The sequence below is a fragment of the Neodiprion fabricii genome, chromosome 3 (genome assembly GCF_021155785.1).
Source record: "Neodiprion fabricii isolate iyNeoFabr1 chromosome 3, iyNeoFabr1.1, whole genome shotgun sequence".
NCBI lineage: Eukaryota > Metazoa > Arthropoda > Insecta > Hymenoptera > Diprionidae > Neodiprion > Neodiprion fabricii.
This window is the reverse complement of record NC_060241.1, coordinates 16,912,852-16,928,429: the sequence shown is the minus strand read 5'-3', so window position 1 is coordinate 16,928,429 and position 15,578 is coordinate 16,912,852. Positions and strand designations below refer to the sequence as shown.

Below are 15,578 nucleotides of genomic sequence, written 5' to 3'. Positions count from 1 at the left end.
GGTTACCCTACGGCGCAGTCGCTAACCTAAATAATTAGATAGAGAGAGATACTAAGGGAGAAAGATACGATTGTTGGGCGCCAGACGCACATGCGTCAAAAATAGATAATTAGAGAAAAAGACAAAGATAAAGGTAAAGGTAATAGATAAAGGTAAGGTCAGGTTCTACGACGGTTTTGCACAGTTCGCTCAGAGAGACAAGATAATGGTAGAGGGGCGGAGTCGAATCCAATAGATAAAATAAGAAACAGGTGAAGCAGGAATAATATCAAATATCTTAAACAAGAAGCGATAAGTTTACTGACAAGCAAGTAGCTGAAGAGTTTGCGATACAAGTACGATATATGCGATAATCAACAATAGTTACAGCCAGAGAAAGGTTAAGCGAGAGAGTTAACAATTAACGGAACGTTTTCCGAATAAGCGGGAAATATGCGCAAGCTCGCGGTATTAAAGGTAATGATTAACACGGTTTTACGATAGATAGGCAGAACAGAAAAGATATACTGTACTTAGATTAAGCGGTAAGCAAATAAATCATAAAATCAGAGAAGCAATTATAAACACATACGAAATACAATAATTGTAATAGTTATCACATTACCAGAATAATCAGAAATAGGCAGACAGGGAATTATGCACTACAAGGTAAATTCAAGCGACAGGTCAAATAGAAAATTATTATAAAATATAGAGAATAAATGATAATACGTAGTCTCTGGTTTGCGGTAAGTGCGAGAGGAAGAAAGATAATAATCGGTACGATAAAAGGTAATTCAAGATAAGGCAAACAATATTCAAGGTAATTAATATGCAACGTACGGCAAACCCAATAGACTACGGACAACTACGATCAGCGATATTAGCGAAGAAAACAGTTAAAAAGATGTTATGCGATACGGCACAATACTCCAATGTCGAATGAACGACGAACGGGACCGCGCAGCGATACAAGATCGCTTTCGCGGTACTCTCACTAAGATGCGATAATCAACGATAATAGGTAAAGAGACAGATAGGAACTAATCAGAGAAAATATAACAAAATAGTAATGCTCAATAGCTAAGATAAAAATTGATCCTTTAACGGAACGCGCTGCTAGACAGCGATATTAGACATTCACATATTCTAGAAGAGAAAGATAATAAGATAAAGCGATAGTCACTACAATGCGTAAGTAATAATCAACCAGTCGCGAAGTTACTTGCAATAAGACAGAGAAAGGGACAAGATAAGAGATAATAAGGTACGAGCCCAGGTGGCTCAAGCAGACCAACTGCAAGATAAAGAGAAAAGATACGAGCCCAATTGGCTCAAGCAGACCAACTGCAAGGTAAAGAGAGAAAGAGATAAAGGTAAAGGTACGATATATTGCAAGTAATCTCGTGGCTTCACAAAATAGAAAAGGAACCTCACTTACGTAAAAGAAGATCTAACAGGTGCGAGAGAATGCGATACGATAACGAGAAACTAATCACAGGGATAGCGGTAATGATACTAGATATGACAATAGCACGTCTTTGCAATTCAGGAACTGAACGTAGAGTGATGAGATGAGCGATGATCCTGATTTTCGTCGAGCTGCTGTCACGTGATTCTTCCCAAAATTTGCGGTATTTTAATTGGACCAGCAGGTCGCGTGGCCTGGTCCACGGATAGGCGGCGATAATCCCTCGCCGCTTGTTTTTCTTTTCCCTCGACGACAGGTATCGAGGTATCGGGACGTCGGAAGGTGGTTAGAGATGTTTTCCTTCAGCTATGCGGTATCGTTGGTGAGAGGGGGGGGGGTCGTACTGCTCAGGTATTGCGATATTGAGGTGTGCGGCAATGTTACGTCACCGGTCTCCTGGACTTGCGACCGACTGTAACTCACTCCTTGCTTTACTGGTACTCCCCGTTGTAGCTATTTCGTCGGCGCTGCATCCCGGCCCTCGCTCATGGAAGCCCTCATGCCGGAACGATCTGGTGGTGATGGCCCTCAACCCGGATCCCCACACTAGATCCACCAGATCCACGTGGTCAGCATATCATTAGCCTATTCCACGCCGCAGTCCTTCGATAAGACGGTTCGTTAAGAGAAAACCGTCTTCTATTGGATAGTCAACGACTTAGTAGATGTTAGGGTCGGTTCAGCTCCAGGCTGATAAGTATCGTCGACGGGAGGCTTCGTTGTGTTTTTGACGCACAGCCCTGTACGCCGCCTGACGATGCATCCGAGCGGTAGAAGCATTCGTTCGTGGTTCGGCTCCTGGCCGATAAGTCTCAAATAGTTGGAGGTGCTGTTTGTGCATCACGCACGACCCTTTTCGACAACTAGATAGGCATCCATCGGGAGTGGTTTCAGCGGTATTCGTTCGTCTGTAGTCGGTGGTGTTGATGTTGAGCTGGTACGTGACCCCTGTCAGGCAGTGTCCTGGTATCTTGACGTGAAGGTCTCGCGGATGGTTCTCGAAGAGCATTACAGAATTAGAAAATAGCATACAATTAGCTTAGTAAAGAGAAATCAACTTAAAGGTAATTAGTCGTTCATTTTTGGAGTATTGGCCTCAGACGTGCTTTTGTTACTTTTAGCGATATCTGCACCTAGGGGAATGCGATAATTAAACAAAGTGACGGGGTACGAAATACCACGTCACAGTGTATTAAAAATGAAATAAATTTTAGCTCAAAATATACTCTCTCATTTCTTATGCATAAAAATTAATACGCAAAATAAAAAACAGTCTTCATGAAATCAGCATCATACCCGAACAATGAGAAAAAAATAAATTTTTTACATAAAATAATCCGTTGATCGTAACTTGTTGTTCTAAAACTCACATTTACTTAAATTTCTTTGAAAATGAAGTAATTACTTGCGTAACATTTATTTAATATCCGTAGGATTTATTTAAGATGTAAAAATGAATACATTTATTTTTCGCAAGAACAGCGGAGAGAATGAAAAGAATCCTTGTAAACCATAACCATTTACATCAAAGCAACGCAGGTTTCCCTATTTTTATACTTGGGATGAATTTCGGCATCGGTCGGGTGTTCGCACTAGACGACGGCGATGCGCGGCGATGCGCGGCGCACCGCCGAAATATTCCCAACCTGGAACTCGCGAAAAATTGCCGCGGTCCGCCGCCGTCTAGTGTGAACACCTATATGGATAACTGTATGAGCGAAAATTTCGCCGCCGTCCGCCGCCGTCCGCCGCGGTCTAGTCGGCGTCAGCCTTTATACATATACTATCATTGTGGTGTGTGGGTCGTAACTGTTTACAGACAAATTGCCATAGCAAATTTATTCATTAAGTGTATGTCCTTTTTGAAAAAATTGTCATTCTTTTTCCTCGAGATAAAAAATCGATTTTTCCTTCCTGAGTAATTATTCAGATCATTTTACCGATTAATAATCCAGCTGGAACTACTCAAAGATGTTCGGATATAGCAAGGAATCAAAATGATCCTTGTGGTAATCAAGGAAAAATCAGGGTATCCTGTTCCAAGACATTCACCGCATAGAATATTAGCTACGAATTCAAACGCATAGTTCAATTGTTTAATAACAAATGTTTCTGTAGTTTCGGTCTGCATCCGTCACTCGCATGATGAACTTCAGTTACAAAATTATGACATATTTTCAAAAAATGACATAGTCGCTAATGTTAAAAGTATTCTTTGTACACGCGTTACCTCTTTAAAAATTATCCTTTGAAATGAAGTTACAGTGTAAATTAAACTCAGTGCGTGCCACACGAGCGCGTTTTCAACAACCTCAAATATTACTCAATACTTCTGAAAATGCTGCCGCAGGTGATGCACCGCACGGCCAAATGTCATCTAACCTACCCTTTGATTCATCAAGAGAAATACTCGCTTTAGACACTTCGTTGATGGAAATAGTATCTAAAGATGACACGGAAGCAAAGAGCAGGTCTGGTGACCCTTCAACCTGTGCGATCAACAATCAGTCTTGGAGTGATGCTGCGAGAAAAGTTCGTTCTGCGAGTGAAAAAGATTCCCTTTATACCAAAACGATACTATCCGAAGTGTTTGACAGCATTAATGCCAAAGAAGCAAGGTCTGTCTCAGAGGAATTTACGGCAGGATTACTATATAAAGAATGTTCACCGGATATCCATTATGGTACTAATTACGTAGCAGATAATCAGAAGTATTGTAAAAGTTTGCATGATTCTAAATTAATGAACATGATGATGCCGGGTGAAAAGAGCAACGAAGCTTCTGGAATCCGTGGGAGAAATAGCAATGGATATTCCGATGTTGAAAAAACTCCATCTCCAAATTCTAAGATTTCAATGTTCTCTGCTGAGATTTGGACTGAAAAAGAACTTCCCATTGAGGCCTGTATTCACCCTGAGCCAAAAATGATCGACAAGATGTACCTTAACAACAACAGAACAACGGATGAGTTTAATTGCTTTACAAGGTGCAACACGGAATCCCGTGACATACCACTAACGCAGATGGATCTTGACCAAGAAGTATTCGGGCAAAGTACCATAATCAGTCCACCTTTGTCCGCTAGGAAGAACAGGACGTCATCACCATGTCGAAAAACCATTAATTTCGATGGCGAAATATGGCCTGTATGCTCAAACTTGATTCCCAGTGGAAAAGAGTTGTCGTTTTTTACATTAGGAGATAAATCCGTTGCTGCGTCATCAAAAATATTGAACGAAAGCGACGAAAAAACACCTACTTCTCTCGTTTTTAGTGGATGTGCAGGTACACAAGGAGCATCGTCGAGATCCAGAACAGAACCGTTAGTCCTGGAAGATAGTTCAAAGAATAAGAAGCAAATGGAACCAACCCATGAAATCGAGTATCAGAATTTGAACATGAATTTGGTGGAAACCCCACAGAGATATCATCTTGATACGCGAAATTGTTGCAACCTCAACTCAGTCACAAGTACATTAGGTCGAACACTGAATAACAATTTCCCGGAAGCGAGTCTAAAGTCTCAGTCATCCGTTGAAGAGCGGCTTAAGCAAGAATCAGAAGAAGCTGAACAGAGCAAGCAAGAGACGAGAAAATGTGTATTAAATAATTCAGAGGCATGTGAAATAAGAAATTCGCAGAAGAATGCGTTAACTACGAGTAAGAATGAACCAGGGAACATCGTTTTTGGAGATGTTTCGAAAGAAGAAATAATCAATTCTTTATTTTGTGATAAAATATCGTCTCGTGTGAAATGCAGAGAAAAAATATCCTCGCATAAAACCAATCAGAAAAGTAACAGTCAGAATTTAGGACTTACAATGAGCTACGGTGCTTGTGCAACTTCGGATCAGATCAGTTTTGGTCCGACCAATACTTATAAACTTTTTGAACAGCCGGAAAATTATAAAAGCCCTATAATTTCTTCACTTGTTTCCAAATTACCTGCTACAGAATTGAGGAATTTCAGCGGGAGTGATAACTTCTTTGTAGAAGACCAGGAAATCGTGAAGATAGCCAAAAGTCTGCCAGAAGCAGTCAACGATGAAAGCCGACACAAAGTCGAATTAGTTTTTCGCAATTCAAGCCTGGTACCAGATTCTTTGAGCGTCAGAAGCTTTAATGAGGAAGTTAATCGATCAACTGGTCACATTTCTCAACAAGTCAAGACGGACCCGGCCTTGAATAATGCGGTTGATACTTTGACAAAAATCAAAATGATCGTAGAGGCTAACCACCACATGATAGAAAGACTACAATACCGACATCAGAATGTTCTGATTCCGTGTCTGACGCCTTTGGATGCTGGAAAATCATTAGCCAAGGCACTGACCAGGTTACGTATTAATCATAATCAGTAACAACCGCAAGTCTTATATCATCTGCGTATCGCTTTATCTGTCTGTAGTAACCCATTAACAAGTAGTCATCGCTAACAGTAAGGGTATGAGAATGACCTCTACAGAAAACGCTCAATTTCATTGGCAAAAATGATTTTTAATAAACTCTTGTAATGTTTCTTTACAAAAGTGCATACATTTTCAGAGATTCTCAGAATATTTGAAGCAATTGAGAAAAGTTTAGAATATTTGGCGAAAATGTAAAATTTTTCGGCGAGGTATGACTCGAATTATCTGCAAATTATTATTCCAATTTCTCTGCGCTTCTCGGCAAAAGTTTCCTAGAATATTTCCAAAATTCCCTGATTTTTGCCGAAAAATCTCTAAATGCTCTGAACTTTGTTAAAGTAAATTTATACTACAAAAATTATGTTATTTTTCTCTGACATTCTGTACTTTTTCACACAACTGTCCATTAATCACTGCAAATTCTTGAACGAAATCTACATACTGACGGACTATCTGTAACTAAAATACTCTGCATTTCTCTGCCAAATTTCTCCCAGTTTATCTGCATTTTTTTACATTACTCTTCAAATTTCCGAGAACTTGTAATACTTTCCCGACACAATTGGATATTGACTAAAAAAATTCGCTCGATGAATCAGAAGGCGATTTTCAAAAGGGTATTTCATCAACGTTTTCCTATGCTCATACGGTTTGCATTACGATGAAAAGTATATAGGAATTTCCATAAAAATCACGCAAACTGTACAAAAATGTACAGAGATTTTCAGAGATATACTTTTGAATGAAACAGGAATAGACTTCAAGTTGAATATTTACATAGACTTACAGAGAAATTTTCTAAAGTGCAACAATATAATACAATGGACCTCGAGATTAAAATGTAGAGTCTACAATAGGAAGTCGGTGAATTTTAGTGGTATTTGGAAGTTTTTACGAAAAAAATTTGAAAAAGTTATCTAAAGAAATCCGCAATATTTGTCTGTCGAACTTCACACGCATAAAATAATGAAGTTTTCTTATAAATATTATCGCCAGAATGTTCAGTTTTTACCCTCAAATTCTGATGCTAGCACCGCGTTTCAAATCTCTGACTGGATGTTGAGTCTTCAATCCTAGGAGACGCATCTTCTTTTTCAATCGAGACTATCACACAATGTCACCGTGCCCCAACGCAATTTTTGATGAGATGTTGTTAAAAAACTGTGTATCCAAAATGTCTGTAAAAATGTTGAAATGAAGATAAAACATAACAAAAACATTGCAATGACCAAAAGTTGATACTCTACTAATTTTTTCATATACTTAGCAAAAGCAACGCAATCAAAAGTGTAAAATTTTAGTTTAATTATCTCGCGTTCCGTATAGTTTAATGGGTATCCCTGGTGAAGGGCCAAATACCCCTGTCTCGGGATTTTAAAACTATCCGTTCAGAAGTGTTTCATAAGTCAGAAAAACATTTGCCCAGCTATTCATAACCTAACCCTAACATCCTACATCTTTTCCCAGGGGTAAGAAATGACATTATATGCAGTCGATTTTTTATTTCAAAACTCAATTGACTGATCCTTGTGAAAAAAGTTATGGGTATCTATTACCAAAAGACCTCTTATTTAAATTGATTTGTGTGCGAAGGCCACCCATAGCGAAACGAAAGCTATTTGTACTATTTCTTGTTGTGTTTTATATCTGTGCCCTGACGTAGTGGTCGTATCATTGTTACAGGTGCAGAAATTATATTCGGAAGAATGGGGAAAGCAGTGAAGCTATTAACACTGTCAACAAACTATTGAAAATTCCGGTACAGAATTTAAAGAATTCTGTGGAAAGGCAAAAACTGGCGCTGGCAAACTTAGGCGAGAAGCATTTTTAGCAGTATTAATTCATTCGTTATTCTGCGGTTAAATCGACTCGTAACTTCCGTTTATGTAACCAGTAATACGTTTAAGCAGCCCCCTGACACTCACCACTGCTCGTATACTAAAAAATTGTACGCGTTTTGTCCCAGTTTTTTAGTTCCTCTACGTGGCGCTAGTTGACTTCTGACACGCTCGCCACCCTCGCTGACCGCGCGCAAGCTTGTCTGACAACTACTAGCGCCACTAGTGGTGGAAATTGGCGGCAGAATCGAGGGACATTTTGCGAACTACTTTTAGCAGCGTGTGTCAGGGGGCTGCGTTTAAGTATTTGATTCGTCGATGAATTGGATTCACCTTTCAACTGTTCTTATTCTAGCATTTCTTTACCACAGAAAAATGTTCCACGGATCTGTGCCGTGAAAGCCAATCAAAGAAATCGAACCAGGAATATTTCTTACTTGCTAAACAACTACAAAGTGCGAATTCAAATGAAGCCAATCACGTAAAATATTTAATCGCAAATATTCTCACCTTAACCGAGCAAATTCTACCCAAGCTAAATGGAAGAAGAGTGGAAGAAAAATCGTCAGCTGCAGCAAACCACTCGCCCAAGAGTGTGACAAATTTCAGCAAAACAGACAGGTTAGTTGCAAAAGGCTTTACGTACCCACGTTCTATTAAACACCCATATATAAGGGATGAGTATACGAGATGGTGGATCTAGTGGAGTCTTCTAAGGATGCACAGATAGGAAACGGCGAAACTTATCGAGTTAAATTAAAAATAATTGAATTTTATTGGTCGACGAGATCGTATCCTGTCAAGATTTTTGGCTGCAAGTCAGGAAAGCCAACTTACTCGTAGTGAAGCATCAGATGTCAAACTCTCATAAGTGCCGAATTGAAATTATTCTATCGCGTTGACTCGCAGCAGTCAGTCATGACACAGTTCACAGTAAAAGTTGGCCTAGCCTGCTCGGATCACTACGTCAACTATTTGAGATTTACTTAGCTGAAAAACATTCGCGTTGCTTCCATAACCTCCATAAGCCGTATTTGACATCTGTAGCTTTAGTTGGCCAACCTACACGAAAATCCGACGACGCTCGCGCATGTGCAGTCGGACGCTCAATCCGTTGAGTTTGACTGTTTCCTATCTGTATAATTCAGCTGACAACGAGTTCAGCAATGATATACATATATACGATTCTTTTCCATTAAAAACAGAAATTCCATCCCTCAAATATAGCTGCAGTGCTATACAATAAAAATAGCGATCGTGCAGACCAGATAACCCAGCTAAAATATGTTACAAAAATTGTTCGATTACGAAAAAAGTTCCAATCCCCCATACCCCATAAACAAAGGAATACTTTGGTCATTTTTATTATGCCTTTCCCTTTCACCTAGTCGTGGGTCTGCGAGCTGCTACTTGGCTTTGGCAGATCGAACTTACTGGTAATACTGTCATAGTTCTTAATACTTGACATCATTATCACCGATGCTAATTTTCGGATTGATTAATTATTGTAGGGTGTTTCTAAAATCCATCTCATCTGCACTAGAGTGATTCAAAAAAATTGACATTTTTTTTTCGAAATTACAATTGCGAATAATTAGAGGTTCCACATTCCAATCTGCCGTTTCCATTGATTTCACATTGGAAAATTTTGTTCGTTACTTCTGAATTTTGTAACTCGCCAACCGATGAGCATATACGTACTAAGCATTAAAAGCAACTATATTCAAATCGGTTTCTTTTCAATATTATTTCCTGTAAATATCCCATTCTAATCAAAGAGCAAGGTATTTTCGAACAAAACTATAGATCGAACCAAAACTAGAACAGAGTAAATCACGTCTTTCGATAACGCTGGTTCATCTGGACATCAAATCATTAAATCGCTATTTTACATATAATTCTTCTAATAATCGACGTCGTTTTCACGCACAATACATTGGAGAAACATACTCAAATGTATAATTTTACTAATACCATGCAGTGAATACGTCAAAAATCTAAATCCATGTTCAGAGCATTTTAAGGTTTGTATCAATTTTCAGATCTTTCGTTGCTAGCCCTGTCAACAAGTTGAGCAAAACTTGTCCTTCAAAAGATCTGATAATCGGACTAACCCAACTGAACAGAATAGTAGAACCTCTTGGTAATGTAGAACTCAAGAGAGTCATGGAGCCATACGAATCGACATCCAGAAACGCAATAGCAGATACGGTTCAAAGTTTACAAAACCAGAGACATTATGAAGCAGTTACAGCGTTTGAGACTTTGAAATTACCTATTTCAAATTCTGCATGTACTAAGAAGTCGATGAATCGCTGTAAGATGCTACTCCGTAATTGCACTGTCAATAACTCGACGAACAATTCTAGATCAATTGTAAGTCCGCAGACTGTTTTAAAAAATCAGAAGCTATCCATAAAAAAATATGGTGGCAACAGCATTGTTCAGTCGAGCATAAGCGATGCTTTGAATAACGAAAGAGTTCATTCGCTGCCATTATCGTCTCAAAAAAAAAAGAAGTACACTAATAGTGAACATGCAAGGTACGCACAAAATATGACTAAATACGTATAGTACGTTTTCATCGCGCCTTAAATATAGTATTTCAAATCCTAAATTCACGAATCATATGAATGCATTTCTATGCAACATTTCATACTGTTTCCTTCAGTTAACCCCTTTCGTTAATCGAGATTCAGCTCAGCGATGGGGACATATCGTTAATTATAATGCGATTGATCCTCGCAGTTTTAAAATCTCACTCAGGGTACTTTGGCCATTAACTAAAGATTGCAAGAGACAGCCAACCGAACTCAGCCATTTGAAGCTCGATACAGACGACCAATGAACGAGGCAGAAAGTTTGATCGGTACAAAAGTATCGTACTGTTACCGATTTAATCAACACTGCCGTTGGTTCCGCGCCCCAAACGCCCTTTTACTTGCTCCAGATAAATACTCGTGGCTGGCAGTCTTTAGCAATCGTTGGTATGCTTTGATGCATAAGTTATTTTGTTTTTCTTGTTACAGACACAAAAAGTTACAGTTGCCGGCTGCGTCAATGCCCAGTACTGTGAAAAATCCCGCAAACGTAGTAACGAAGTCAGTAATGAAACCGTACAATACAACTTCACTTGCTAAGATGAAAACTTTCCCAACAAGAGAGCTGGGAACTGAAAAGTCCGAGGTGGTGTTGATGGAAAGAAGCAATATTCAACCACCTGCTGAAGTCAGCAAGATCAAGGCAAGGAAACCAAGGTCAACATCCAAAACATCGAATCGAGTCTCGAACAAAATCGGAAGAGTCAGAGATACCGAAATACCATTGGAACACACCAATGATTATGTACCATTAAGGGGACTAAAGGCATCAGTCAATCGGGATTTGCTACTACCTAAGAAAACATCTTCACCAAAGGATATTATTCAACTGCTTGAGGAATTAATCAAGTATTCAAACCATGAAACTTCAATCCCCAGTACCCATACTGTCCCAGTTGTCACTCGATGTAACGGCCATGTAAAAGATACAAACGAGAGTACTTCTAAACCTGTAGCTTCGAAAGTAAGAAAGGAGGCCAATACAAGATCCAAATTACAGCCCTCCCAATTTAGCATTGACAACAAAATTAAAGAATCGTCCAAACATCAGTCAAGTCAGGTCAAAATCAGCGAAGCAATTGCAAAGGGTTGCAATACTTTGTCCAAGACTTTGTGTTCTGAACGAAGGCCGTCTCTCTCAAATAAGGATTTCGAATTACACTCAAACATAAATATCGAAGAAATCAAGACAAAGGCTTATACCGAAACTAATGCGAATGATGTTACGAGAGGTTATAGTAGAACCTCGATATCAAGTGCAGGATGTAGAACACACTTGAGTGAGGAGCCTAATTCAATAAGTTGCTTGTCCTCTAAATATTGTCAAGTCTCATCGACCTCACTCGCGAGTTACGAAATGTCAGAAGAAATTATTTCAAATCAAATTTCAGACTCCATACTGACGTCTGACGGTTCTCAGAAAGTTGTGAATGGTTCCAAAGAACAGGTCGATGTCATAGAAAATACTCGACTACTTTCAAACAACCGCATACAACGATTCCGTGAAGATCAAAATATAGAAGTAAATAGTAATGTAATACCTAAGAAGAAATTTGCCAAGAGACATGTTAGGGCTTTTGAGATGCTTAAGAAAATTCTCAGCGATTATGGCGTGAGCAATGAACGTCTAAGCAAAGCCGAAAATAAGTCAAGGGACCGATGCAGATACGATTCAATTAAAAGAGAATTGTCAGTGACGAGGTCCTTAGATGCAAACCTTATAAATCAAGGAAATTCCGATGAAATTGTTAGCAGAATATCTTCTTCCGACAGGAATTTTTCACGACTGCTCTTTAGTAAACTTGCCACATTATCTGAATCAGAGAGTGATCTTCATTACATGGAAGTTGCCACCATGACTTCAGCGAAGGATTTGGTCGTAAAAATAAACGATAATACTGAGTTGAATAGAATTGAAGCCATCTGTACTGATAAAGAAGATGCAGGTCTGAGTAAAGTTGTCAAAATTGAAAATTCAACACAATTTGATATTAATTCGAAATCCGATGAGTGCCTGGGTGATCTGACGATATCTGACAACTTTATGTCCGATGCCTTGAAAAGTACAAGCCTTTCTGTAGAATGTTCTACAGCATCATATACTTCACCATCTACGCTCCGTTCATCAAGTACCACTCTGAAGATAGCTATGCCGGAGATAAATGAGTTGTTAGAATGTGAATTATCGAATGACATCATTGAAGCTTTCAGATTAGCTTCGATTAGAGCCGCAAATTTATACGCCGCTATTGATTTTCTTAGTGAAAATGTGCCACCTGATAGTGAAAGAAACTCATATTCTCTAACTATTCAAAATACTAATGATATTCTTACACGTATTCCCACCAATATAAATCCGCCAGCAATTGTTGAAACTTTATGTAATGCCAATCGTACAATGCCAGATCATATTCCAAACTCAAGTGAAGCTTCCAGTTCTGACATCGGTAATAGACCGTTGAATCAAGTAGCTAATTCGAAGACCATTCGAGGAAAAATAAGCGAGCCGATAATGGTTACAGAAAAACCGGAAGTTGGTATTCAAGATTCAGCGGTGACAAAAGTTTCGGAGAAAACTTTGAACACCGTAAAAGTATCAAAGGAAAATACAACGAATGGTAAATCACAAACGGCGTATAACCATCACTTAGTTAATCCTACTAAGCTTCAAATGTTCCCAAAAATGTCGTCAGATAAACAACACATAGCAACAAAATTGGCTGGTGTGGCCATTGATAAAAAAGTAGTTATGGAACCACAAGGCATCAATCTAGAGAAATTTTTCACCTTAGAAGGTAAATCTATTCTATCTGCGGGGATTCCTTCGAAACCATCTTGTCTCGTGAAAGAAGCTAGTCAACTGAGTGTGAGTAATAGATCTATAACTAACAAGCGCCTTGAAACGTTACATTTTACTGGAAAGGCCTCAAATACGGGATCGAGACATTCGGATACCCATTCCAGGTCAAAATGTTCATTTTCAAACTCTAACATGCCGTCGAAAACTGCAACAAAGGTTCAAGACTCTATTCCTGGATCTCGTATCAAAACTTTGTTAGAGAAAAATTTGCAGCATTTCAGTGTGGCCTGTAATTCGATGGACGATGAAATGGATTGCGGAAATGAAGAAGATGACTGTTTCATCGAGTCAAGTAATGACGACGCATCGATCAGCACAATTTTTTCCGATGAAGCTACTTCGACAACCCGCGTAAATTCGGCCAGTTGCTACGTGATTCCAGAAGTCACGTGTATTTTAGACAATCTCTTGAATGAAGTTATAAGAATCTGTGAACTTGTGTCATCAAGGGACCAAAACTTTATGAACACTAAGTCAATTCAATGCTGTGATCCGAGAAAATCTCAACGAGAATCGCAAGTCTTCAAGTGCGGAAGACGCTCGGTGCTTTGTGGAAATCCTTCGTGTGCTATTAGCGGTGTAGCAGTTTCCAGAGAACGTATTCTGTGTCTCATATACGCAGTCATCTGTTCATTCGTATTTTTCGGTCTGCATTTTTCAGTCTACTGTGAGCTTCAGTAATGTTTTAATAAGTGTTCTTCACGCTCTTGTATTTTATTTACAAATAGAGGACTCCTGAGAAGTTAACGTGAAGGACTTTTATTTTTGTATACCGATAGATTATTCTATCCTGTTACAACAATAAATATAAATGAATGAGGCACTGAAATTAAATATTGAAATTATGTAGTGAAATAATTCATTTCAGAGCTTTTCAAAATCGCGAAAATTTTCGCCAAAAATGGAAAGGGGTTAAGATTACTTTTTCTTCGTTTTTCAAGCTCAAAATTTATGGTCTCAGATTCGATTTGTATGACCCTTTCCTGACTAATTGGACCCTCAGGAACTCAGAAAACGCAACGAAAAGAGCGGGGGATCGACAGGAGAGATATGAGGACAGAAAAAGCACCTGCTGAAAAATGTCGAAAACACTCGTTTCTGTCTCGTTGTTTGGCTGTGACTTGAGATGCGTTGATCGCAGCGTATTGGGACTGCGCTCAATCGATTTCTCTTGCTAAATCACGTCGGAATAGTGGATGAAAGAGTTCATTCCAGCACTTTTCAAAATCGCGAAAATTTTCGCCAAAAATGGTAAGGGGTTAGCCTTACTTTTTTTTCGTTTTTCGAGCTCAAAATTTTAGGTCTCAGATTCGATTTGTATGACCCTTTCCTGACTCATTGGACCCTCAGGAACTTAGAAAACGCAGCGAAAAGAGCGTAGGACCAACAGGAGAGAAATGGCGACAGAAAAAGTACCTGCTGAAAAATGTCGAAAACACAGGTTCTCGGTTTCTGGCCGTAACTTTGGATGCGTTGATCGCAGCGTATTGAAACTGCGCTCAATCGATTTCTTTTGCGAAATCACGTCGGAATGGTGCATGAAAAAATTTATTCCAGCACTTTTCAAAATTGCGAGAATTTTTGCCAAAAATGGAAAGGGGTTAGCCTTACTTTTTTTTCATTTTTCGGGCTCAAAAGTTGTGGTCTCAGATTCGATTTGTATGACCCTTTCCTGACTAATTGGACCCTCAGGAACTCAGAAAACGAAGCAAAAAGAGCGTGGGATCAACAGGAGAGAAATGGCGACAAAAAAAGCACCTGCTGAAAAATGTCGAAAATACAGGTTCTCGTTTTTTGGCTGTAACTTTAGATGCGTTGATCGCAGCGTATTGGGACTGCGTTCAATCGATTCCTCTTGCTAAATCACGTCGAAATAGTGGATGAAAGAGTTCATTCCAGCACTTTTCAAAATCGCAAAAATTTTCGCCTAAAATGGAAAGGGGTTAGCCTTACTTTTTTTTCATTTTTCGGGCTTAGAAGTTGTGGTCTCAGATTCGATTTGTATGACCCTTTCCTGACTGATTGGGCCCTCAGGAACTCGAAAAATGAAGCAAAAAGAGCGTGGGATCAACAGGAGAGAAATGGCGACAGAAAAAGTACCTGCTGAAAAATGTCGAAAACACAGGTTCTCGGTTTCTGGCTGTAACTTTGGATGCGTTGATCGCAGCGTATTGAAACTGCGCTCAATCGATTTCTTTTGCGAAATCACGTCGGAATGGTGCATGAAAAAATTTATTCCAGCACTTTTCAAAATTGCGAGAATTTTTGCCAAAAATGGAAAGGGGTTAGCCTTACTTTTTTTTCATTTTTCGGGCTCAAAAGTTGTGGTCTCAGATTCGATTTGTATGACCCTTTCCTGACTAATTGGACCCTCAGAAACTCAGAAAACGAAGCAAAAAGAGCGTGGGATTAACAGGAGA

The 15,578-nt window shown here is 39.1% G+C and overlaps 2 protein-coding genes across 2 annotated transcripts; both read left to right on the top strand.

Annotated features, from left to right (window-relative positions):
• The first annotated feature begins 3,227 nt into the window (after positions 1-3,227).
• LOC124178050 lies at positions 3,228-7,962 on the top strand. The gene is made up of 2 exons (XM_046561139.1): positions 3,228-5,787; positions 7,544-7,962. Exons 1-2 carry the CDS (start codon positions 3,704-3,706, stop codon positions 7,689-7,691), a joined length of 2,232 nt encoding a protein of 743 aa, XP_046417095.1. The 5' UTR covers positions 3,228-3,703; the 3' UTR covers positions 7,692-7,962.
• LOC124178049 lies at positions 7,723-13,972 on the top strand. Its single transcript, XM_046561138.1, has 4 exons — positions 7,723-7,746; positions 8,054-8,319; positions 9,741-10,241; positions 10,728-13,972. The coding sequence occupies exons 3-4, from the start codon at positions 9,865-9,867 to the stop codon at positions 13,837-13,839; spliced, it is 3,489 nt and encodes a 1,162-aa protein (XP_046417094.1). The 5' UTR covers positions 7,723-7,746; positions 8,054-8,319; positions 9,741-9,864; the 3' UTR covers positions 13,840-13,972.
• The last annotated feature ends 1,606 nt before the right edge of the window (positions 13,973-15,578 follow it).

What these genes read in the sequence shown, in the direction of transcription:
- LOC124178050 (XM_046561139.1), top strand. Translation starts at nt 3,704, where the DNA reads ATGAAGTTACAGTGTAAATTAAACTCAGTGCGTGCCACACGAGCGCGT. An exon ending in TTAGCCAAGGCACTGACCAG is followed by an intron (nt 5,788 to 7,543) that starts GTTACGTATTAA and finishes TCATTGTTACAG; the next exon opens with GTGCAGAAATTATATTCGGA.
- LOC124178049 (XM_046561138.1), top strand. Translation starts at nt 9,865, where the DNA reads ATGGAGCCATACGAATCGACATCCAGAAACGCAATAGCAGATACGGTT. An exon ending in ACTAATAGTGAACATGCAAG is followed by an intron (nt 10,242 to 10,727) that starts GTACGCACAAAA and finishes TTCTTGTTACAG; the next exon opens with ACACAAAAAGTTACAGTTGC.